Source organism: Carcharodon carcharias, chromosome 1, assembly GCF_017639515.1.
Source record: "Carcharodon carcharias isolate sCarCar2 chromosome 1, sCarCar2.pri, whole genome shotgun sequence".
NCBI classification, from domain to species: domain Eukaryota; kingdom Metazoa; phylum Chordata; class Chondrichthyes; order Lamniformes; family Lamnidae; genus Carcharodon; species Carcharodon carcharias.
Window position 1 is genome coordinate 108,935,176 of NC_054467.1, and position 24,602 is coordinate 108,959,777.

The window sequence follows — 24,602 nt, forward strand, 5'->3', positions numbered from 1 at the left end:
GTAAGCAATGACAATATTGTAAGTGAATTCCTCTCAGCTTTAATCAGTAAGCCAGTAGAAATCCCATTATATCTGAAAGGGAACAGTGTAATCATGGAGTTTGGCTCTGCTAAAGTATCTATTTAATGGCACTGTGTCAGGACTTCTCACTGACAATTACTGATTATAAAATGAAACTGCGAGCAGAATTATTCATTGCTCAACATAGATACTCTGCAACAATGCACTTATAATACAGAATGCAATTAAACTAAAGTGAAATGAGAACCTCTCCTGGTAATGCATTACCCAGTGCTGAACTGAGTCATTTGACGAAAGAGAGGAGTGGTTTTGACTTTAGCCAATAATGCCAAATGGATGATAAGAATCCTTCTACATTTCTTGCATTAGACATCTCTCCCAATACTATCAGCCAAAGTTAACATGACCTGCCGTATCTCTGTTGAGTTAATTAATTGCTGATAACTGCTGCAAAAGCATCCTGGGCAAGAGAGAAGAAAATCACTCAAGGCTTCCACTGTTTGATTGTAATCTGAGTAATCTCTGATGGAATGTGTATCTGAATGGACTTTGTATGGAGACTGGATTGAGTTTGGTTCGAAACCCCTCCATAATGCCAACACTTTGGCCTTGATTTTAACCCCATCTGCTTGTGATGGGCAAGTTGCTGCGGAGTTAATATCTTGAAAGTTGAAATCCTGTCTTAACCTGCTGCATTTCTGATCACTGTAATATTAACGGTGGCGATTCAGATTCCCGCTAAAAGCAAGCAAAGCTTATTTGAGGTGCAAATGTTGTGGCCCTATCATCTTATTATCAAAGCAATGTAATATTAAAATCAAGCCAGGGGAAGTCTTGTGGAACTCTGATGGGAGAAGTCAAGGATAGAAATGCCCTTGTCTTGTTGCTTGGGTACCAGGAGGTACGGGAATGCTCTCTCCAGGCCTCTCAAGAAGTATTTGGGCTTCTTCAGCCGCAGCCACAACATCCCTACCCCTTCACTAGGTCACAATAGAATCCCAGCCCTCTCAGATTGCTTAGATTTGAGAAATCTGGAATCTGTCTTCCCACTGACTGTCATGAATCATTCCCACATGTCTCCAACTCTGACCTCCTGCCGCCAAATTTACATTACTGCCCACCGGCCAGATAGTGAAGGTTAGCAGGACATTTACATCCCTGACCTGTTTGAATGAATTGTCTGCCATCAGACTCATAAGCATTGTACAAGCACTTGCTTAAAATTGTAGCCTTAGAGGCTTGAACCACACATAAATAATGGCCTTTTGCGATACTGATATCCATGGAATTGTAAACCATCAAGAGTCAGGCACCTCAGTGTAACCAAAATATCATGATTAGTTAAAGATCTAAATTTTGGAGGTTTGAAACAGAAAAGCATCCAGTATGCTATTCACAAAGATACTAAAAAGGAACTCATATTGACCATTCTTTCAGGATCTGAAAAATGGCATTTCATTCATTATAGACTTGAGTTGCATAACATTGGCTTTGTTAATTAGAAACTTACTAGGGTATGAAACAAGAGATTTTGCTGAACCTTTCTGGATATCACAGTTAGGATGGATGTCAAGGCCTTGGGGAAAGAGCAGAAGAGATTTACCAGGATGATGGGCTTCCATTATTTGGAGAAACTAGAGAAATGGGGGTAGTTCACCTTTGAGTAGAGAAAGTTCAGGGAAGATTGAATAGAGGTGTTCAAAATTATGAAGGCTTTTGATAGAGTAGATAAGGATACCCTATTTTCATTGGTGGCATGAAAGTTTGTAACTGGAGGACACAAATTTATCATAGTTGGCAAAAGAAAGAAAGGGAAGATGAGAAGATATTTTCTATGCAATGTGTTATTACAATTTGGAATACTGCCTGAAAGGGTGATGGAAGCAGGTTCAAAAAGGCACCTGAATATCTGAATGGGAAAATGTTGAGGACTATGGGGAAAGGGCAGGGTAGTAGGAATAAATGGATAACTCTTTCAAAGAACAAACTCGGGCATGATGGGCTGAATACCTTCCTTCTGAACTGTAGGATTCTGGGATTCTATAATCCTAACTTAATACTGGAAAAGCAGTAGTAATTTAAATACATTATTTAAATTATTGTTGCAACCAAATGGTGAAACAACTGTAATTTTATGAAATATATTTTTCCTCAAAATTTTATGAGATTTATATAATGGAGATTTTATTTAAATAAATCTGAGTTCTGTCCTTATTCAGATAAAGAAACAGTGTAGTGCTATTTCATATAATAATCCGCATCAAAATGAATCCATTAACATTTCAATTTTCTGTGCACTGTGCCTGATGTGAAGATATTTTTAATGAGATAATTATACCTGAAAGCGAAATATTCTAGGAAATCAAAGCACTATATTATAAAAGAGAACTTGAATCACAGCTCAACATATGCAATGGTTTTCCTTCTTTCACACAACACAATGAAAATATTCGAACCACTGATCATGCCAGAAGTGTCAATGCTTAAATTAAAATCTGAGACAGATTATTCAACAAGAATGCAGATGTCAATGTTGACAACCATAGAAACACATAAATTAAATAAGTAAAGCTTAACCCATTTTCTCAGAATGCAAGAGAATAAATATTCACTACAGAAGTATTATAAATGTATGAAAAGAACAGACTAGCAGCCCCATGAGGTCAAACTCCATCCCACCTCTGCAACCGGATAGACCATATTCCCTGATTACTAGTAATGCTAGCTCCTGGAAGGGACAATAAAGATAAAAAAGGGATCAATTTCAGAAAAAAAATTCTGAAAAACTCTGCCCTTATGAGAATTGGTGAAGTTCCAGGAGATCATCTGTACCCAGGAAGCAACACTACACAGTTAACTAACTTCCTCTTCCTTTATATCTCTATGTTGTAAGCAATGTAGGATCTTTCAGGATCCGAAAAGACATGGGGGCAATGTTAACTCCCTCCAAAGCTTGGGAAAGACCGGACAGCTAAGTAAGACAGGTGTCTTAACCATTGCGTTCATGTCCTGACCTGGCTGATTGTAATTTAAAATTTCAGGTGACAAGGACACCAACCCAAAGCCAGCGGAAGCTCTTTAAAATCAGCTTAGCAGGGTCTGGTGATGTAATTGGTCCTTGAGGCTTGAGCCGGAGAGCAGTGGTTGCTTCCTTGGCAATCCAATGGTTTCAGGAGTTGGATATCATACTAGAAAAGGCCCATTAAGGTAATTTTTTGTTCAAGTATCCTCCAGTGAAGAAAAGTTGGGGATCGCCTGTCCTGAACGTCTGTTCCCGCCTTCTGACTGCAGGGACCTTTTGGAATCAGCTTAGTGCCAACCAAAATTGCCTTGGGTCCCTGGCGGTGCTTCTAAGCCAGCTGATTTTAATGACTGGGCATTGTCTTCTTGCCAATCTCCTGCCCAGCTGATAAAATCCACAATGCCTCCCTGTAACCACGCTGTGATCTGACTGCCAATTGGACCGTGTCCCCGCCTCAGAGGTAAAATGAGCCCCATTATTTCTATCCATAAGGCTTGTTTCCAAAGGTCAGAAACATTGTATCCCATTTTATGTTTCATATCCTTCAGTTGCACAATTTAATTTGGCACATCCAACATAACATTTGCACTACACTAGCACCAGGAAACAATTATCCCCAATAAGAAAGAATTTAACCATCAACTCACAACATTTAATGGCATTACCATCGCTGAATCCTGCATTTTCAATATCCTAGGGTTTACCATTAACCAGAAACTGAACTGGTCCAGCCATATAAATACTGTGGCTACAAGAGCAAGTCAGAGGCTGGGAAGTCTGATAACTGCTGCAAAAGCATCCCAGGCAACAGAGGGAAAATCACTCAAGGTTTCCTTTGTTTGATTGTGGTCTGAGTGATCTCTGACTTGATGTGTCTGAATTGACTTTGCATGGAGAATGGATCAGGTTTGGCTTGAAAGTCTTCCATAGTTGAATAACTTTGGCCTCAATTTTAACCCCACCTGCTTGTGATGGGCAAGATGGCTGAGGAGTTAATATCTTGTAGGTTGAAATCCTGTCTTCAACCCACAGCATTTCTGGCCACTGTAATATTAACAGTGGCAATTCAGATTCCTGCTAAAATTAGACAAGGCTTACTGAAGTGTGCAAATGTTGTGACCCAGTGACATTATTATCACCGCAATGTCATATTATCATCAAGCAAAGGGAAGTCTTATGGAACTCTGGTTGGAGAAGTCGAGTAGAGAAGCCAAAGTAAGTTTCAAAAATATCCTTCTCTTACCAGATACCAGGAAGTTCAGGAGTGTTCTCTCCAGGCCCCTCTGGTCTTCTTCAGCCCCAGCCACAACACATCTGCTCCTTCACAAAAATGACTCACCTCCTGACTACCCAAAGCCTGTTCACCATCTACAAGGCACAGGTCAGGAGTGTGATGAATATTCCCCACTTACCTGGGTGAGTACAGCTCCAACAACAGCCAAGAAGCTCAACACCATCCAGGACAAAGCAGCCCACTTGATTAACATCTCACCCACCACCTTAACCATTCCCTCTCTCCACCACTGATCCACAGTAGCAGTGTGTACCATCTACAAGATGCACTGCAGCAACTCACCAAGGCTCCTTCAACAGCACCTTCCAAACCCGTGACCTCTACCACCTAGAAGGGCAGCAGATACATGGGAACACCACCACCTGGAAGTTCCCGTCCAAGCCACACACCATCCTGACTTGGAACTATATCACCGTTCCTTCATTGTCGCTCCCTCCTAACAGCACACTGGTTGTACTTACGCTACATAGATTGCAGCAGTTCAAGAAGATGTCTCTCCACTACCTTCCTGATGCCAGTTAGGGTTGGGTAACAAGTACTGCCCTAACCAGTGACAACCACATCCTGTGAAAGAATACAAAAATGTCTAGGATTGCAGAACTGTTGCTCCTCTGTTACTCCTTTGACAATGGTATCTTGGCAGTGTTCTGTGTTCCCTGCAACCTGACAGAGAACACCAAACTGTCAGTCTACCAAGCCTGCATCCTCACACACTCTTCTACAGTGGTGAGACCTGGACAACATATGCTAGGCAGGAGAAAAGGCTGAACAATTTCCACCTTCGCTATCTCTTACATATTCTCAGCATATCTTGGCAGGACAAGGTCATCAATCCAGTCATCCTGGAGCTTGCAAATTCCATCAGCATACGCTCATTCCTAAACCAATGATATCTGTGCATGTTTGGCGACATTCATCGAATGGATGATGGCCGTACATCCAAAAATCTTCTGTATGGTGAACTGGTCACTGGGTCATGACCTCCTGGGCATCCATACCTCCACCAGAAGGACATCGGCAATGAAATATAAGATGGCAAGCATTGACACTGACAGCTGGGAGGCATCGCTGATGGCCATGACCTGTGGAGGCTGACTGTTTGGAAGGACTTTGGAAGAGGCAAGCAGAACAAAAAGCTCGGCTGCTGAGAAGAGGATCCAGTGAAAACAGAGGTCAGCAAAACATGCACCTTCTCAGCCCACTGTCTTCCTCTGCAGCAAATGCAGCAGAGACTGACGTACCAGAGTGGGGCTCCTGAACCAGAACACGCAATGCTTACTATAGAGTTGACCACCTTGGCACAAAGCATCATCCGACAAGATGGAAGACTGCCACCAGATCTAAAATGAAAGAGAGGCCTTATACTGCTCTCAGTCAGTAGGATATTAGCAAAGACTTTGAGCAGAATTTTCAGGCCCCGTTGAGGTAGGGGACAAATCGTATATGGAGCTCAAAAATACCAGCACCGTTCCTGATGCCAGCCATTTTAGGGGAGGCAAGTTTGGGGCCTGTCAAGGCTACCTGCCCCCCATGGCGGGCAGCCAATTAGGCTCATTAAGAACCTTGTTAAGGGTGGCTAAAGGAGACTGAGTGGAATTTTCCAGTCAGACTTCAGTTTAAAGATGTGATTAGGGGCAGTTTAATTGTCTTGAGGTGGGCACCCAGCAGCAGGCCCTCCCTGCCTGCCTGGATCCGGGTGCATCAGAAGTATGGCCTACATAAGCACTCCCCTCTTCTCCCCCACAGTGCCCTCCTGGCTGTTTTTTCTGATTTTCATTTAAAGTTTTAAAAAAGTTGGTGAGAGGACACCTCCATGCAAACCCTTTCAGTTACTTACCATTCAGGCTGGAAGGTCTTTGAAAAGGACTCCATTTCCGAATGCCCACCTGCCACCAACATGCTATACTCTTATATCAACAATTATCCTACAAATCCTGTGTGCACAAAGGCATTTCTTCTGTCCTTTAGGTATATAGCACTTTAGGGATCACATGCATAGTCCATAAAAATCAGTTCATTTTCAACTCAAAGCGCAATTTAAAAAACGGTTTCATTGGTTCTCGACCAGACTTCTCTGTTGAATGTGCATGTATGGCCTGTAACACTGTAAACTGTTACCACATTGGCATTGCCATTCCTTCTTTCTGTTTCAGGCCTGGCTTCACTGTGGACTAGTCTCTTAGTGAAAGCTATATCAGATACAGAACATTAATCAGAACTCTCCATTATAAAATACAGTCGCAATTTAGTGCTTCATATAAGCTGCCCCACCTGGGACTACTTCACTTGAAACAGATGTAATAAGCAGGATTTTTCCAAACAGAGCACCTAGCAGAGAATGTAGTTTGTAAGCAATCAGTACTGGATCACCAGGAACTATTGTTACAGACACAGCCCTTACTAGCTACTAAATCTCAAGATTGAGGACATCACATCATAAAGATTTCCTTTCTGGCCATATATTTTTTTCACAAAAATGACTCAGCTGTCATGGATGAGCCAGGCATGAACAAGACAAATTTATCTTAGAACTATTTTATAGGCTGAGGGCATTTAATTATATAATTGAATTAGAATGTGTGATTGGAAATGTTAGGAACATTTTTATTTCATTGCAACAGCAGAACTGGTTTTGTGAATCAGCTTTATGGAGCATCAGCATTGCATAATTTTCGACTCATTGGCTTTGGTGCATGATATGGAGGGTACAAAGCAGTCCAACTGAGTAACATGGAAGCACAAACACACTCCAATTACATTGGCTCAGATTTTGCTGCAGCAAGGCATCTCACAGCAGAGTTAGATATGTTCATACACAGTTAGGTTTTATCTCCCCAAAGTTTGCTGGATGCGCTAGCTGATAACAGTGCAGTGCGGGCAACAAACCAATTGGGACCTTGGTGAACAATGGGACAATGTATCTCCATAATCAATCAGATTAAAGAAATTAGAAATAAACAGTGGAAAGACTAAGAAGGAGGGTGCATTGGAGTGGGTGAATTCAATGTCAGATCAGATTCAAAAAGAAAAATATGGAGAGGGGAAGAAAGATTGGATTAACAGAGGGAAAGAAGAGACAATCGAAAAGGAAAATGTAAAACTTGACAGCAACAATTCACAACCTGAAGGATTGAGATTAAGCAATGTTAATTGTTCACTCTTTTTTTTTCCCCCTTTCATGGGATGTGGTTGTCACTGACAAGGCCAGCATTAATTGCCCTTGAACTGAATAGCTTGGTAGGCCATTTCAGAGGGCAATTAAGAGTCAACCATATTGCTGTGGGAATGGAGTCACAGGTAGGCTCGACCTGGGTAAGGATGACAAATCTCCTTCCCTAGAGGACATTTGTGAACCAGTTGGATTTCTAGTTTCATGGTCACCATTACTGAGACTAACTTTATAATTCCAGGTTTATTAAGTGAATTTAAATTACATCAGCTGCCATGGTGGGATTTGAATCCATGACCACAGAACTTTGAATTAAGCCTCAGGATTACCAGTCTAGTGACATCACCATGTCCCCCTCTTTCTAAGCAATAGAGACTGATCAGTAGTCATTAAAAATTATCATGAAATTTAATGGGAAGGAAAATATAATAAATTAAAGAGAGGGACAAGGCAAGAAAGCAAGGTAGCAATAAGGGAATTGATAATATGAGTGTGTCAGGAAGGGACAGAGTTTACATATTTAAGAGTGTGCCAACAGATAAGACTAGAGTTTGTGAAAATAATAAAAAGACAGAATTAAAAGCACTCTATCTGAATAGACACTGCATTCGCAACAAAGCAGATGAACTGACGGCATAAATGGAAGTAAACAGGTATGAACTAATTGTCATTATGGAGACATGGCTGTGGGGTGACCAAGGCTGGGAACTGAATGTTCAAGGGTATTTGACATTTGTAAGGTTAGGCAAAAAGGAAATAAAGGAGGTGAGGTAATGTTGTTAATAGAAGATGAGATCAGTACATTTGTGAGAGAGGATCTTAGACTGGAAGGTCAAGATGTAGAATTAGTTTGGGTGGAGCTAACATTGTTAGGAGGTATTTATAGGCTACCAAACAATAGTGGTAATGTAGGGCATGGTATAAATCAAGAAATTAGAGGTGCATGTAACAAGGCTAATACAGTAATCTTGGGGAACTTCAATCAGCGTAGAGACTGGGTAAACCTAATTAAGCAATAATGCTGTGGAGAATGAATTCATGGAATGTATACAAGGATGGTTTTCTAGGACAGTATGTCAAGGAACCAACTAGAAAATGGGTTATTTTAGATCTAGTATTGTGCAATGAGAAAGGACTAATTAATAATCTCATTGCTAAGAAACCTTAAGGGAATAGCGACCATTGTATGATAGAATTTTACATTAAATTTGAAAGCGATGTAGTTCAACCTGAAGCTAGGGTCATAAACCTAAACAAAGGAAACTATGAAGTTATGAAGTTGGGGGGGAGTGGTGGTAGTAAGTTGACTGTGGTAGATTGGGAAACTACATTAAAAGGTATGGGGGTAGACAGGCAATGGCTAACATTTTAAAAATTAATACATGGTTTCCAACAAATTTACATTCCTTCGAAGCATAAAAACCCAGCAGGAAAGGAGATCCAATCATGGCTAACAAGAGAAGTTAAAGATTGTATTAGATCAAAGAAAGGGACTTAGAGAGTTGTCAAAAAAAGGTAGTAAACATTGGGTGCATTTTAAAATTCAGCAAAGGAGGACCAAGTATTTGATAAAGAAAGAGAAAATAGAATATAGAAGTAAACTAGTGAGAAACATAAAAATGACTGTAAAAGCTTCTATAGGTATGTAAAAAGTAAAAGATTGGTAAAGACAAATGTGAATCCATCACAGATAGAGACAGGAGAATTTATAATGGAGAATCAGGAAATGGCAGAGAAAGTAATGTCATGAAGCTAATGTATATAATATTATTGGAAAATATTTTCTTTTAAAATAGAGGTTTAGTCTGTAGGTGTGTCTTAATTGGATTAGAGCCAGCTAGTCTGGGTGTTTTGATGTGTACTAGTTTTGATATGTAAGAGAGATAGAGTGTATTTGCATTTTTTGAATAGAACATTCAAGAAGTGGGATGAAAACTGACCCCTTTCTAGCAGATACCAAGCAATATGGTTATATTACTAATAAAATTGGTACTATGAAGGGTGTTTTATTGTTAGAAGAGGCTGGTGATACAATGAGAATTTACATTCAATGAGTAGTGTTAAGTATAACTTCAGCAGTTTTTCGGGTATGCAGAGCAGAGGCAAAGCCTGTAAGCCTACCACTGTGTTTGCAAGGAACCAAAGTGAAAGGAACCTCATTTTGCATTTGTAAGGTGAAAATGCTTTGTCTGGTGTCAGGTTAAGTCTATGGGTTGCTGTTGCCTTAATGGAGATTAGTTTGGAAATTTGTTAAAAGTATGATAGTAGTAATTTCCAGCCATATATATTAACCTATGTAGATTGATAAAATGTTTCATTTAGTTTAATGTAAAGCCTCAAGAACTGGTGGTCTGATTCCTGAATTTAGAGTTGCATTTCAAACATATCACTTAAAATTATAGGTTATGACAGTTGTTTAAAGTTTCCCTCTGGGATTTTTAAATAACTCAGCTGAACCAACACTAAACATAACACTAAACAAATAATTATCTTTCAGGAACACTAGAGAACCAAGGGACTAATGAGAATGAGAAACTGAAAGAAATTAGTATTAGTAAAAACGTAGTACTGGTGAAATTAATGGGACTGGAAGCTGATAAATCCCCTGGACCTGATGATTTGCAACTCAGAGTGTTGAAAGAGGTGGCCATGGAGATAGTGGATGTGTTGGTGACCATCTTTCAAAAATTTTATCGACTCTGGAACAGTGTCTGTAGATTGGAAGATAGAAAATGTAAACCCTCAATATTTAAGAAAGGATGGACAGAGAAAATGGGGAACTACACTATAAAAAATCTTGTTAGGCCTTGACAAGGTGTGTTTTGAAAGGATGTTTCTTCTTGTGGTTGAATCCAGAACTAGGGGGCACTGTTTTAAAATTAGGAGTTGCCTTTTAGGACATAGAGGAGGAGAATTTTTTTCTCTCAGAGGGTTGTGTGACTTCGGAATTCTCTGCCTCAGAAGGTGGTGAAGGTGGGGTCATTGAATATTTTTAAGGCAGAGGTAGAAAAATTCTTGTTAGGTAAGGGAATCAGACGTTATCGGGGTTAGATGGGAATGTGGAAATCGAAACACCAGAAGATCAACCATGATCTTATTGAATGCTGGAGCAGGCTTGAGGGGCTGAATGGTCTACTCCTGTTCCTATTTCTTATGTTCTTATGTACAGACCTGTCAGCCTGACATCAGTTGTAGGCAAAATGCTGGAATCTATTATAAAGGATGTGATAACTGGACACTTAGAAAACAATGGTGAGATTGGGCAGTATCAACAAGGACTTATGAAAGGGAAATCATGTTTGACAAACTATCTGGATGCAACTAGCAGAATAGATAAGGGAGAATCAGTGGATGTGGTGTATTTGGATTTTCAGAAGGCTTTTGATAAGTTCCACACAGGAAGATAGTAAACAAAATTAGAGCACAAGGATTAGGGGTAATATACTGGCATGGATTAAGGGTTGGTTAGTGAACAGAAAACAGTGAGGAGGGATAAATGGATCATTCTTAGGTTGGACGGCTGTGACCAGTGGGGTACCGCAAGGATCAGTGCCAGGGCCCCAGCTATTCACAATCTACATCAACGATTTGGATGTGGGAACCAAATGTAACATTTCCAGGTTTGCTGTTAACACCAAACTTGGTGGGGTTGTGAGTTGTGAGGATGCAAAGAGGCTACAAGGAGATTTAGCCAGACTAAGTGAGTGGCCAAGAACATGGCAGATGGAATATAACATGGCTAGATTTGAAATTATCCAATTTGGTAGGAAAAACAGAAATGCAGATAATTTCTCAAATGGTCTGAGATTAGGATGTGTTGATATCCAAAGAGTATCCTTGTTCATAAGTCACTGAAAGCTAACATACAAGTGCAGAAAGCAGTTAGGAAGGCAAATGGTTTGTTGGCTTTTATTGCAAGAGGATTTGAGCAAAGAATTCTTGCTGTAGTTGTATAGAGCCTTGGTGAGACCACATCTGGAGTACTGTGTACAGTTTTGGTCTCCTTACCTAAGGAAGGATATACTTGCCATAGTGGGAGTGCAACAAAGGTTCACCAGACGAATCCTTGGAGCCACAAGATTGTCTTATGAGGAGAGATTGAGGAGCCTGTGCCTGTATTTTCTAGAGTTCAGAAGCATCAGAGGTGATCTCATTGAAGCATACAAAATTCTTACAGGGCTCACCTGGGTAGATGCAGGAAGGATGCGTCCCTAGGCTTCCTCTAGAACCAGGGGACACAGTCACCAAATAAAACATAGCTCATTTAGGACTGAGATGTGGAGGAATTTCTTCACTCTGGGGGTGGTGAATCTTTGGAATTCCCAGGGGGCTGTGGAAGCTCAGTCATTGAGTATGTTCAATACAGAGATGGATAGATTTCAAGATATTAAAAATACCAAGGGATATGGGGATGGTGTAGGAAAATGACATTGAGGTAGAAGGTCAGCCATGATATAGTTGAATGGTGGAGCACGCCATAGACTCTGAATGGCCCATTCCTGTTCCTATATCCTTTCATCCAATATTTAAAGGGTATTTAGACCAGTAGTTACTAAACTTACCTTTTTGTGGCGGGTTTAATGGGGAATTAATGTGTACATACAGCAACAAATGCAGGCAGGGTGAGAGTGACTGCCTTTGACATCAAGGCAGCATTTCACCGAATGTGCCATCAAATGGCCCCAGCAAAATTGAAGTTAATGAGAACCACTGATTGGAGTTATATATAGCGCACAGGAAGATGGTTGTACTTGTTGGAGGTCAATCATTTCAGCCACAGGACATCAAGGCAGAAGTAACTCAGGGTAGTGTCCTCAGCCCAACCAGCTTTGGCTGCTTCATCAATGACCTTCCCTCCATCATAAGAAGTGGGGATGTTCGCTTATGGTTGCATAGTGTACCATTCACAACTCCTCAGATACCAAACAGTCCATATCCAACTGCAGCAAGATCTGGACAACATTCAGGCTTGGCCTGATAAGTGAAAAATAACATTCGTGCCACACAAGTGCCAGGCAATGACCATCTCCATTAAGAGAGATACTAACCATCTCCCCTTGACATTCAATGGCATTAACATTGTTGAATCCCCCACTATCAATATTCTGGGGGTTACTATTGACCAGAAGCTTAAAAGAACCAGCCATATAAATACTGTGGCTACAAGACCAGGTCGGGGGGCTGGAAATTCTGCAGTGACTAACTCACATCCTGACTCCCCAAAGCATGTCCACCATCTATAAGGCACAAGTCCAAAAGGTGATGGAGTACTTTCCACTTGGCTGGATGAGTGCAGCTCCAATAACAATCAAGGAGCTCAACACCATCCAGATCAAAGCAGTCCACTTGATCAGCACCCCATTAACCACCTTAGCATTGACTCCCTCCACCACCACAGTGGCAGCAGTGTGTACCATCCACAAGATGCACTGCAGCAACTCACCAAGGCTCTTTTAACAATACCTTTTAAACCCATGACAACTACCGCCTAGAAGGACAAGGGCAGAAGATGCATGGGAACACCATCGCTTGGAATTTCCGCTCCAAACCATTCACCATCCTGGCTTAGAGCTATATCACCGCTTCTTCACTGTCACTGGATCAAAATCCCAGAACTCGCTTCCTAACAGCACTGTGGGTGTACCTACACCACATGGACTGCAGCGGTTCAAGAAGGCAGCTCGCCCCCATCTTCTCAAGGGAAATTAGGGATAAACAACAAATGCTGGACCAGCCAACAATGTTCACATCCTATGATACAATAAAAAAAATTCAGGAAAACCTTGGGAAGAATAAGGCCAAGATAGTGTTTTCACAAAAATAACGGTGGAATGGAGCAAATCAGCCAATAACTTATGGCGATTCACAATTCATGGGGTGTCTCTTCCTTGCCAAGAGCTACTGGCTGATATATGCTTTAATAGTGGCATGTGTCATTCAGACACTTACTATTTCAGAAAGTTCATGCTATTTTAAAAATTCTGACAGGATTTCCACTCATGCTTGTGATTAAGTGACACATACTGGATTGTGCAGGATGGCCTGAGTGTAATTTTGAGTTTGGCTGTGATTTTCCCTACATTATATCAAGGAGCCCTGGCAAAACTGGAATCAATGGGAATCAGGGAGAAAACTCCCCACTGGTTGGAGTCATACCTAGCACAAAGGAGGTTGGTTGTGGTTCCTGGAGGTCAATCATCTCAGTCCCAGGATATCACTATAGGAGTTCCTCAGGGTAGTGTCCTAGGCCCAACCATCTTCAGCTGCTTCATCAATGACCTTCCTTCCATCATAAGGCCAGAAGTGGGGGTGTTCGCTGATGGTTGCACAATATTCAGCACCATTCACAACTCCTCAGATACTGAAGCAGTGCGTATCCATATGCAGCAAGACCAGAGTAAAATATTGTGGATGCTGGAAAGCTGAAACAAAAACTGGAAATGCTGGAAAAACTCTTCAGTAAAGACTCTCCTGAAGGAGAGTCATATGGATTCAATATGTTAACTCTGTTTTTCTCTCCACAGATGCTATTAGACCTGCTGAATTTTTCCAGCATTTTTTGTTTTTGTTGCAGCAAGACCAGGCTTGGGCTGATAAGTGGCAAGTAACATTTGTGCCACATAACGGCCAGGCAATGACCATCTTCAACAAGAGAGAATCCAACCATCTCCCCTTGCCATTCAATGGCATTAACACCACTGAATCATTGAATATCAACATTCCGGGAGTTACCATTTGCCAGAAACTGAATTGGACTAGTCATAGAAATACTACAACTACAAGAGCAGGTCTGAGGGTGGGAATCCTGCGACGAGTAACTCACCTCCTGACGCCCCAAAACCTGTTCACCATATTCAAGGTACAAGTCAGGAGTATGATGGAATACTCCCCACTTGCCTGGATGAATGCGGCTTCAGCAACATTCGAGGAGCTCGACACCATCAAGGATAAAGCAGCCCACTTGATAGGCACCCACCCACCACCTAAAACATTCACTCCCTGCACCACCACTGCACAGTGTCAGTAGTATGTACCAGCTACAAGCTGCAATGCAGCAATTCAGCTAGACTTCTTCAACAGCACCTTCCAAACACATGACCTCTACCACCTGGAAGGGCAAGGGCAGCAGATGCATGGGAACACCACCACCTGAAAGTTATCCTCCAAGCCACACACCATCCTAACAGGAACTGTATCACTGTTCCTTCACTGTCACTGGGTCAAAATCCTGGGACTCCGTTCTTAACAGCACTGTGGGTGCACTTACACCACATGGACAGAAGCAGTTCAAGAAGACAGCTCACCACCACCTTCTTAAGGGCAGTTAGGGATGGGCAATAAACACTGGCCTAGCCAGCGACACCCTCATCCTGTGAAAGAATAAATAAATAAAAATGCCTTATGAAAGTCATTTGCTTTGGTGATCAAGAGCTGTTTTATAGCCATTAATATTCCCTCTTATACACTGTTTAAAAGAACTATTAAATGTCTTAGTGCATCAGCTGTTCTCAAGGGTACTTGTGACTTGTGAAAAAAAATCATGCAGTTCATTGAGAAGCTCATTGAAATGACATTTAATTGATATCAATTTGTACATTAAGCCAGTTTGTTTGCAACCTCTGTTACACAAATGATGTAGTGAGCTTGGTTTATACTGTTTATGCTGTTGATCATTTTGGACAAAACATTTTATTGCAGCATTGCAGCAATTTAGTGGCATGGTCCACTTATAAAGCAGAATACTGTGCCATTTATACCAGGATGTGGAGCTGCGCTAGTAATTGTAACTCAATGAGATCTTTACCTTAGTGAGGCTGTCATGGGGAGAAAGCGTGTTACAGATACGATACTTCCCATCAAGGAAGGAGGGAAGGATGACCAAAGGATGAGTAACCACAGAATACACTTCATGGCAGTGGGAAAAGAAGAGCTGCAGAGGCCTAATAGTTGATACTCTCTTGCCTATGGAATACTGGAGGGTGCAGATGGAACCTAAATGACAAGATGGGGACAGGGGGAGTTGAGAATAATTTCTAATTACGCATCAAAACACTTCTTCAAAAGTACTTTTTTACGAGCCATTTTCTCTTTGCAAATGCCCCATATTCTTCTTGCTGCTTAGAAGATAAGGGGGAGAATTTTTCCTATGGTGGGCAGGTTAGGCGGGAGCAGGTGGGGGCAGGCGCGAGCTGATCGCTGCCTGTGATCGGCTGCGGGCTGCCATTTTACACGGGCAAGCCAATTAAGGCCCTCCAGCATAACGTGTGGCCAGTAGCACTCAGCGCTACCTGTGTGGACGGGGGGACGAGGGAGAGTTGGGGCCTGCGTTCTGTTGTACATGTGCGTGAAAGAGCGCAGCAAAGATTGAATAGATTACAAAACATTTAAATAAATGACGTAAAGATTTATTTAAACATGACCCTCATGTGACTGTGTCGCATGAGCTGGGACATGCTTGTGAAGTTTGGAAAATTTGTTTATTTATTTTAAAAAAGCTTCAGGAAACCTCATGTCGCCCGTGGATGAGGTTTCCTGAAAAACATGAAGGCTGCTTGGGCTCTTCACCTGCCCGCCTACCTTAAGGTTGGACGGGCAGCATTCTTAACTAGGTTAATTACTTTCCTAATGGCCTTAATAGGCTGTTGACATTTTAGCGGGTGCAGAGCTGCCTCCGGCACGCACCCACTGAATGAAATATTGAGATGACACCTGATGACGTCGGGATGCACGCTCGACATCATTTTATGCGTTAGCGTGTCGGACCCACCCCTGCATGCTGACTGGACGATTCAGTCCAAGCACTTGGCCTTCTCTGAGATCACTGATCACTCATCATGTATCAATTTGCTCTCCCCTATCAGTTTCCCTCCCCATCACAGGGAGATCCAGTTCCTATGCTCAGTACCTGGAAACCCAGCAACAGTCAAGTCACTGACTCAGTTGGACATGGACTGAATTGGATTGAATCAAAGCTCCTTTGACTGTTGATGCTTGGGCCATCATAATTGTACGTCCTCAAATGTTATCATCAAAATATTTAGGTCAACCTACATCATTAAAACATTGATTTATTGGTTCATGCATTGTTGTTTGCAGATCTTGCTGCATATAAAAGTGCATTGATGGGCCATAGGATATAACCCCCAGACTGAGATTTCCATTCTTTAATTGATGGGTAATAAGTGTTGCTGATCAGGAACTCAACAGGTTTTAGTTCAGTGGACCACCATGGCTCAGTTGGAAGCCCAAAATCTAGGTTGTACTTCAGTGCAATACTGAGGGAGTGCTGCAATATTGGATGTGCCATTTTTCAGTTAAAATGAGGCTCTCTATCTCTCTCTCTTTTTCTCAGGCGGACATAAAAGATGCCGTGGCACTAATTCAAAGAGAATTAGTGCCTGGGGCTAATATTCATCCCAAATCATCCTAAAAATAGATTTACTAGTCATTACCTCATTGCTGTTTGTAGGAGCTTGCTGTGTGAAAATTAGCTGCTAAATCTTCTACTTTACAGCAGTGGCTGCACTTCAAAAAACACTTACTTGGCTTAAAGTGGGCTTTGGGATTTCCTGAGGTGGCAAAAGACACTATATAAAAGCAGGTCTTTTTTAAAGTATTTGAAGTATTGACTGCTGCCGTTTTTCCTCAGATACAGCCTGACCTGCTGAGTATTTCCAGCTCCATCTGTTTTTATGATCATATTTCCAGCATCTGTTCTATTTTACTGAACACCTATTGCCTGGACAGCTTGCAAAGTCAAATCTGCAGAGCAGGTCATTGTGAATGAGGCGAAAGTTCAGATAGCAGAGCAGTAGATGCTGCTGAGATTACACAAACCAATTAACAGTTAATTGGACTGTCAAAGACTGACACCCGCCATGCTCTCTTGAACCAGTCCACCCTTATAAAGTTTATAGCACCTGTGAGACTGGACAAATCTGCTTACACTGTAGATTACCTGAGCAGGTATATATCACTGTCACTTAGCAATGAACATTAACATGCATGACTAGGTCATCAGAATACTGCAATAATGAGACAACATTACATTTGGACAGATGCATTCCAGAAAAATTACTTTGATCTTACCATATTGACATTTGTGATTACTACTTGAGTGTGATTTTCCGATATCTGATGGTGATAGGAAAGGCTCCATGGCACCAATTTAAATCTGCAAAATGCATGTAGAGGAATATCGCGATGTGGGGAATGGAGTCGATTCCCAATTCACTGCAATCCAATAGATAACCTAGTGGTTTGCCAAATTTTATCAGCCCACCAGTCACAATTCCGAAACAACAGTTGAGTACAATGTTCATGTTAACCAGAAATAGGGAGAATTCAAGAGTTCCAATTTCCAGTTAACAATGTAAATTGAATCTTGGGCAACTATTAATATTTTCATTTTAAACTGGATTGGCTTCCACATTTTCTCACCCTTTTCCCTGTTTGCACCTCTCATGGCCTCAGCTAGTCACACATTCTTCATTTCTTTCACATCTTTTACATTTAGCATTTGTAAATTCCAAGTTAGGCCCCAATGGACTATTTTGTTCAATTCTGGGCACCAAACCGTAGAAAAGATGCCAAACTCTTAGAGACAGTGCATAGGAAAATTAGTAGAATGGTACCAGGAATGAAAAACTTCAGTTATAGGAGAGACAAGAGAAGCTGGCTTGTTCTCCTTAGAGCAAAGAAGGTTAAGGGGAAATTTAATGGAGGTATTAAAAGTTGTGAAGGTTTTCAATAGAATAAATAAGAAGAAACTGTTTCCAGTAGCAGAAGAGTTGGTAACCAAAGGATACAAATTGAATATAATTGGACAAAAGACCAGAGGCGAGATAAGGAAAATTATTTTTACGTAGCAAATTATGACCTGGAATACACTGCCTGAAAGGGTGATGGAAGCAGAAAGCAGATTCAATAATAACTTTTAAAAAGGAATTGGATGAATGCTTGAAAGTGAAATATTTGAAAGGTGGTAGGGAGAGGGCAGGGGACTGGGACTGCTTCAAACAGCTGGCACAGGCATGTAGAGTAAAATTACCTCTTTCTCTGCTCTATCATTCTATGATTATTCCTAATGTCTGGCTCACATTTACATCATTTAAAAATATCCTGTTTCTCTTTTAAGCTGATTACAGGTTATTCAAACGATACTTCCACTCTTATGCTTGGAGTACTTTTTTTATTCTCTCCCTTAATTCACCTTTTTACTGATTCTATAAAGCTACCTGCTCATTTATCATTTTTCAGTGCTTTTGTCTGGTCCCTTCACAGATGCTACCTGACCTGCTATTTGTAGCCAGCATTTATAGTTCACCTTTTTTTTCCCAAATTGAGTTTATTTTCTGCACACTCTGAAGTTAACACCAAATTAATGCTTTGCTGTTATCAAACCAGCACACGATGCTTACTGAATACTGATTCTTCACTGCTGTCTCCAAAGAATTCATTCTTTTGAAAAGCACTGGATGTGTTTGTTCATAATGATTTTGGAGAGGTCACATACCTGTTGCATGGGCTGTGAAATCTGTATGTAGTTGTGGCTTGGATCTAGTAAAATATAAAATAGATGCAATTAGGACATAAACTAAAATAAACTACAGTTATTCAATGTCAACTAGTTTTATTAAAACCTGGCAAAAACACTGATCTTGTGAGAAACAAGGGGGTAGAAACCCATTTTAGTTTGTGGTGCAAAATATGTAATGTCGACTCTACAATGGAAACGATTTCCAGGCACTGGAGGTCAATCCGATATCACCTGTTTTGCATCACTGCCCGAGACAGCTTTCCATGTTTTTTAGTTTTTTTTCCCTATACTCCAAACTAAAAGAAGTGATTTCTAAAACTGAAAAGTAATAACGACAGGAGTTGGTTGAGAACAGGATTAGAGGAAATAGAAATAAATTTTGACTGGCGTGATAAAATAATCCATGGGGCACGATGGTTGCTGATGCCTGTTGGGAAAGAAGGTTGTCTGTGAATGGTTATACTCCAAGGAAGGAATAGTAAAAATGTGAGAGTGGATGATTATTTTGCAGTTTCATTACCTTTGGGATCAGGGAGCATTTATGCAAGACTTTCTGTTAAGAGACAAAATGGATAGGGCAGGGTCATGAAACAAATAGTTCATGTCCCAAATCTCTTCTTCATTTCATGGTTTCTTATGCGTTTATGGTGAAATGCTGAAAAACTAACTGTGAAGGATTTGGAGTGATGACGTGAGTTGTGGGTCTGAAATGGCAGAGCTGGTAGATGTGGAACTAGTGCACGGAAACAATATATTTATAATGCTTGTTTCTGATGGCTGAGAGTGACGGAATGATTGCACTTCGACTTCTGTTGCTGCAATTAACAATAATCATGTGCTCCATGGTTCAAAAAGATTAGGGATCTGTAAACTGAGCTGCTTTGGGCACTGGTTTGGTTTAATTTAATTGAGCATAAATCTCTGATATTTACAGCTACACTACCTGTTCAAAACCGCAATCTGCCCACCAGTGGTGAAGGAAAACTTGACTCACCTCTTTGTCAACGATAATTGCAGGCTTGTCATTTTAGTTTTTACATTCAATAGTATGAAGCTCAAACTGTGTTCAGTGGATTTTGTTCTGATCCAATTGTCCCACATTTACAGTCCTACAGGCCTATTAGTTCTCACGCTCTGCTTTATATTACCTTGCCCAGTGGAATCCGTACCTCAAATTAAGTTGACTTGGCTCCCTTTAGTCTGGGGTCTCTGGGGAAATGGTTTCACTTTGTTGCTTGGCCAGCTTGTAAAATGTTGTTCTGATGAAGTAATTTGCTGGTTGTGTCCTCATATGTTTTAGATTGCATGTACCGAATTTGATTTTTAGATTAATAGCAAGTCAAGGTAATATTTTAAGTTTAGAGTGTTTGAAAACTGAGTTAGCATGGACCATTGCAGCTTGACAACATCGAGCAAGCACTTGGACAATACATGATAGTCTGCAAGGTTTCCAGCCAGTTCTGTGCATGACTCGGGCACTGCAATAATCTGTCTGTTGTATCAAAATGGCCATAGCTTTTTTCCCTGGTGGGAGGGTGATTCTACGATCATGATGTGATTTCCCCACCACCAAGGATGAAGAGGGCAGATAATACTCACTATCCACCCACTCTGTAGGTGCAGTAATTCTAAAGAGAAAGCAACATTTTATGAAAGGCTTACTGCAGGAAATGTACTTTGGTGTGAAATATATACTAATGTACTTATTACAGTGGTTGGAAACATGCCACGTGAACTACAGAAAAAGTCCAATAAACTATAATGAGTTCAAAATGAGTGGGATTTATAACAATAGCAGTGAGAACGTTTTTTGGGCATAGTAGCCTTGAGCTTCTCATTACCATCCTTCACTTAGGCTGGAGAGTAATCTTTATCTTAAGGCCAGTAATCGCCATAAATCCCTGCCTGAAACAATGAGTTATAAAATGAAATGCATTTTAGCAAACAAAGTAATTTCTGACTTGCATGACTGCAATGTTCCTCTCAGCCCAAGTATTCCTTAACTGAAAAGCTGGGTGATTCGTTGATTTGTGCAGCAATTCATGGATATTATCAGCCAGAAAGAATAATAAAATTATATAATTGCAGATTAATAAAAAAACAATACAGTGTGATAAATCAAACTGGGGGATTAATCTTTTACAATACAGTTAGAACATATTTGGTTGCCAGAATCTGTTGGCTATTGATTTATTTACAATGGATGCAATTCAATAAACAACATTACCTACAAACTCAACATTTTTAAAATTCAGCTGTCAATCTTTTCCACACACTTCTAAGTAAGTATGGCATTTTTGCTTATGTTGAATTTCTAGAGGTGGAAATGTATTGAATGAGCTATAGAGAAACAATGGAACAGATAATTTGATGATGGTTTTATTTTCAGTGGAGCAGGGACAAGGTTCTAATTGAATAGCTGTTTCACACTGGGCCGGATATGGCCTCCTCCTGTGCTGTATATTTCTATAATCCTGATGTTTATGGGTTGGTGGGGTAGAGTGTGGGGGCATGGAAATAATTGGAAGGTGGAAATCCTGCTGAATTTAATATGAAGACCCAATTAGCATTTTTTAACCTAATTTTATACTGAGCAAGATTGAAAACTGGCTGGCTGCTGAGTTGGGAAATGGTTAGAAAGCTGCATCTGGGGATCATTGGGGACTGGCTGGCAATCGGAGAAGATTGTGGGTTATTGTGATGGTGTGGGAGGATGGGTTTTGGAATGCAGCAGCAAAGAAGAAGGGAAGAGATCGCAGAAGGGTTGGCTGATCTCAGGGAGAGACAGAATGCTGCAGAAGGTTAAAAATCCCCCTATGATCCTATAAATTGAACTCATTGATATCTGATCTACTTCAAAATATTATCCTTGTATATAATGGGACACATTTCATTTCTAGTGTGTATCGACACCAACATTGATCCAGATAATCATGGTTTGTTTGTGGTTTGTTATCTCAAAGCAAAAGCTAGTTTACATATGTTATAAATGAGATGTAAAATCTTTTATTTTACTTTTATTTGCTATTGGAAACCTCATCCCGCCCATGGATGAGGATTCCTAAAAAGTGCAAAGGCCGCTTGGCCTGTTTGCCTGCCCACCAACCGTAAGGTTGGACGGGCAGCGAAAAATTTAAGTTAATTAATACTTTAATGTCCTTAATAGGCCTTTATAATTGTCAGTGGGCATGCTGCCCTTTACCGCGCGCGCCCGCTGACCAAACCATCACGTGACTGCATGTTGACGTTGGGACTCTCGCCTGATGTCATTGCGCATCATTTCACACTCGAGCAGGTCGGGCACACGTCCACCCACTGAACTGAAAATTCTGCCCCAAATAATTACAATAGAAAAAGTATAGAAACTGAATTCAAAAACCAGAATTCATTCAACTAAAAAGTCAATCTTTAAGAGAACAACGAAAATATGTTTTCCCAGTATTGCTAGTTCGTTGATATGATGCAAACAGTGTGTGGGTGAACTGAGTAAGTACGTTTCCTACTTTTGTCTACTAGTTTGCTTCCCATTTTCAGCCTATGCTGCTAGCTAGCAGCAATGTGAAAGAGAGCCAAATGTGTAAATCTCTCCCTGTCAGTACACAGCCTCTCCAGCAAGCCTTCAGCAGCGCCTCCTCATGGTGACACATGGAAACATGAAAACAGAGTCTTCGTGGTCCCAGGCTAAAGCTTCAGAGATGCTGGGAGGTGGTTTGACACCCAGACATGTAGTATGGAGGCCCATTGACATGTGGATATGCCCTGGCATTCATGAGCCAAACTCCCAGCTATGGGCCAATAGTTCAACTGCCTTGAGGGTACCTTTGGAGAGTTGAAGGCTAAGGGATTAAACCCTGACAAAAAAATCTGGAGTGGATCCTAAAGCAGAGTGATGTCTAAATTTGTCATCTTTCTGGCAACTCCTGCAACCAAACATTGTGCTTTACATTCCTTTGGGCTCAAACGGGGAGGTCGAGAGGGGGATGCTGATGTTTGGGCAGCCCAAGATCTCCATATATTTTGTCCAGGCATGCATCCTGGAGAGGACATGCCAGTGTCGTTGTTGAACTTTCATACAACATGGGAGACAGCAGTTACAAGTGATAAGCCCAACTCGATTGATGTAGAAAGCAGGTGCTTTCAGCTGTCTCCAACAGTAGAGGGACCAACATGTCTCACTGGCCAGTCATTGCCCACTTCATGTCTGGCAGCCCCCGACTAGTAAGGTGCTGACCCGCCATGGTCCATCTGTTTCAGTGCTTGGAGCTTAGAGTCTCTTCTCAACAAGTGGACAGAACCCATTGCACCAGATAAACAAACAAAACAAAATAGAAAGAATGAGGATGAAAACTCTTTGATTGGCAAGCTGGAATGTCAGGACCATTTGCATAGGATTAACAGATGACAGCTGATCAATAACATGTGCAAGAGAGCTATGATCAACATGGAACTTGATAGGCTGAACATTGATATAGCTTCCCCACAACAGATCAGGCTTGCTGAGAGTGGATAACTGAATAAAAAACATTACACATTCATCTGACAGACAAGAGTACAGAGGAAACATATGAGCAAGATGTAGACTACACTGTAAGGAATTCACTGCTCTCGGTGACAGAATGCCTCACAAGTGGTTCAAAATATGTTCTCTCCATCTGCCACTCAACTCAAAAAGGGCTAGTTAACCTCATGAGTATCTATGCCCCAATACTGTGCTCTACTAATAAGGCAAAAGATTAGTTCTATTGGGAGCTTGCCACTACAAGCAGCAGAATCCCTAAATCAGAATATCTTCACCTACTGAGAGATTTCAACACAAGAGTGGATGTGGACCATGAGGCATGCTCTCCTGCCTTGGACATCATGGGCTGGGAAAGATAAATGGAGCGGAGAGAGACTACTTGATCTTTGCTGCTCTCAAGAGCTTTGTGTAACCAACACCTTCTTTCAGAGTAAACCATGCCACACGGTGTCCCAGAGACATCCAAGATTAGGACATTGACGTCAGTTGAATCTGATCATCACTAGATGTTACTCTCTGAACAGCTTTCTCAACACACACAGCCACCACAGCACTGACTGTGATACATGTCACTCCCTGCTGTGTACCGAATTAGCTTGCCATGCTTGAAGCTCTTAAATTCAAAGCATCAATGCCAGCCGTACTGCCGACCCAGATAAAAACCAACAGGTCCTCAACTCGATGGAACAGATATTCTCCAGCATTCCCATATGGAGTGCAGAAGCAAAATGGAACATACTTTGGGACACCATCTACAAAATCACACTCTCAACATGTGGGAAGCAAGAGCAGAAAATTTCCGACTGGTTCAATGCTAACATTACGATGTTGGAATCTGTCCTTGGAGCCAGCAGCTCACTCATTAATTATAAGAGAGACCTGAGCAAGAAGACTCTGAATGTACTAAGAGGTGCTTAAAGTAAAATCAAACAGACAGTTAGGCAGGGTGGTAATGACTACTGTTTCAACTTTGCCAGAATATCCATATGTCCTTTGACACAAGGAATGCTAGGGGCTTGTATGAAGAGATCAAAAAGG

The 24,602-nt window shown here is 41.1% G+C and overlaps 1 protein-coding gene across 2 annotated transcripts in view; it reads right to left on the minus strand.

Annotated features, from left to right (window-relative positions):
- Positions 1-24,602, minus strand: part of LOC121282619 (cytokine-dependent hematopoietic cell linker) — a 143,896-nt gene that overhangs the window by 87,563 nt on the left and 31,731 nt on the right. For both annotated transcript variants that reach the window (XM_041196404.1, XM_041196413.1), the window contains exon 3: positions 19,022-19,065. In XM_041196404.1, coding sequence (XP_041052338.1) covers positions 19,022-19,065 — 44 coding nt within the window. The remainder of the gene's footprint in view (positions 1-19,021; positions 19,066-24,602) is intronic.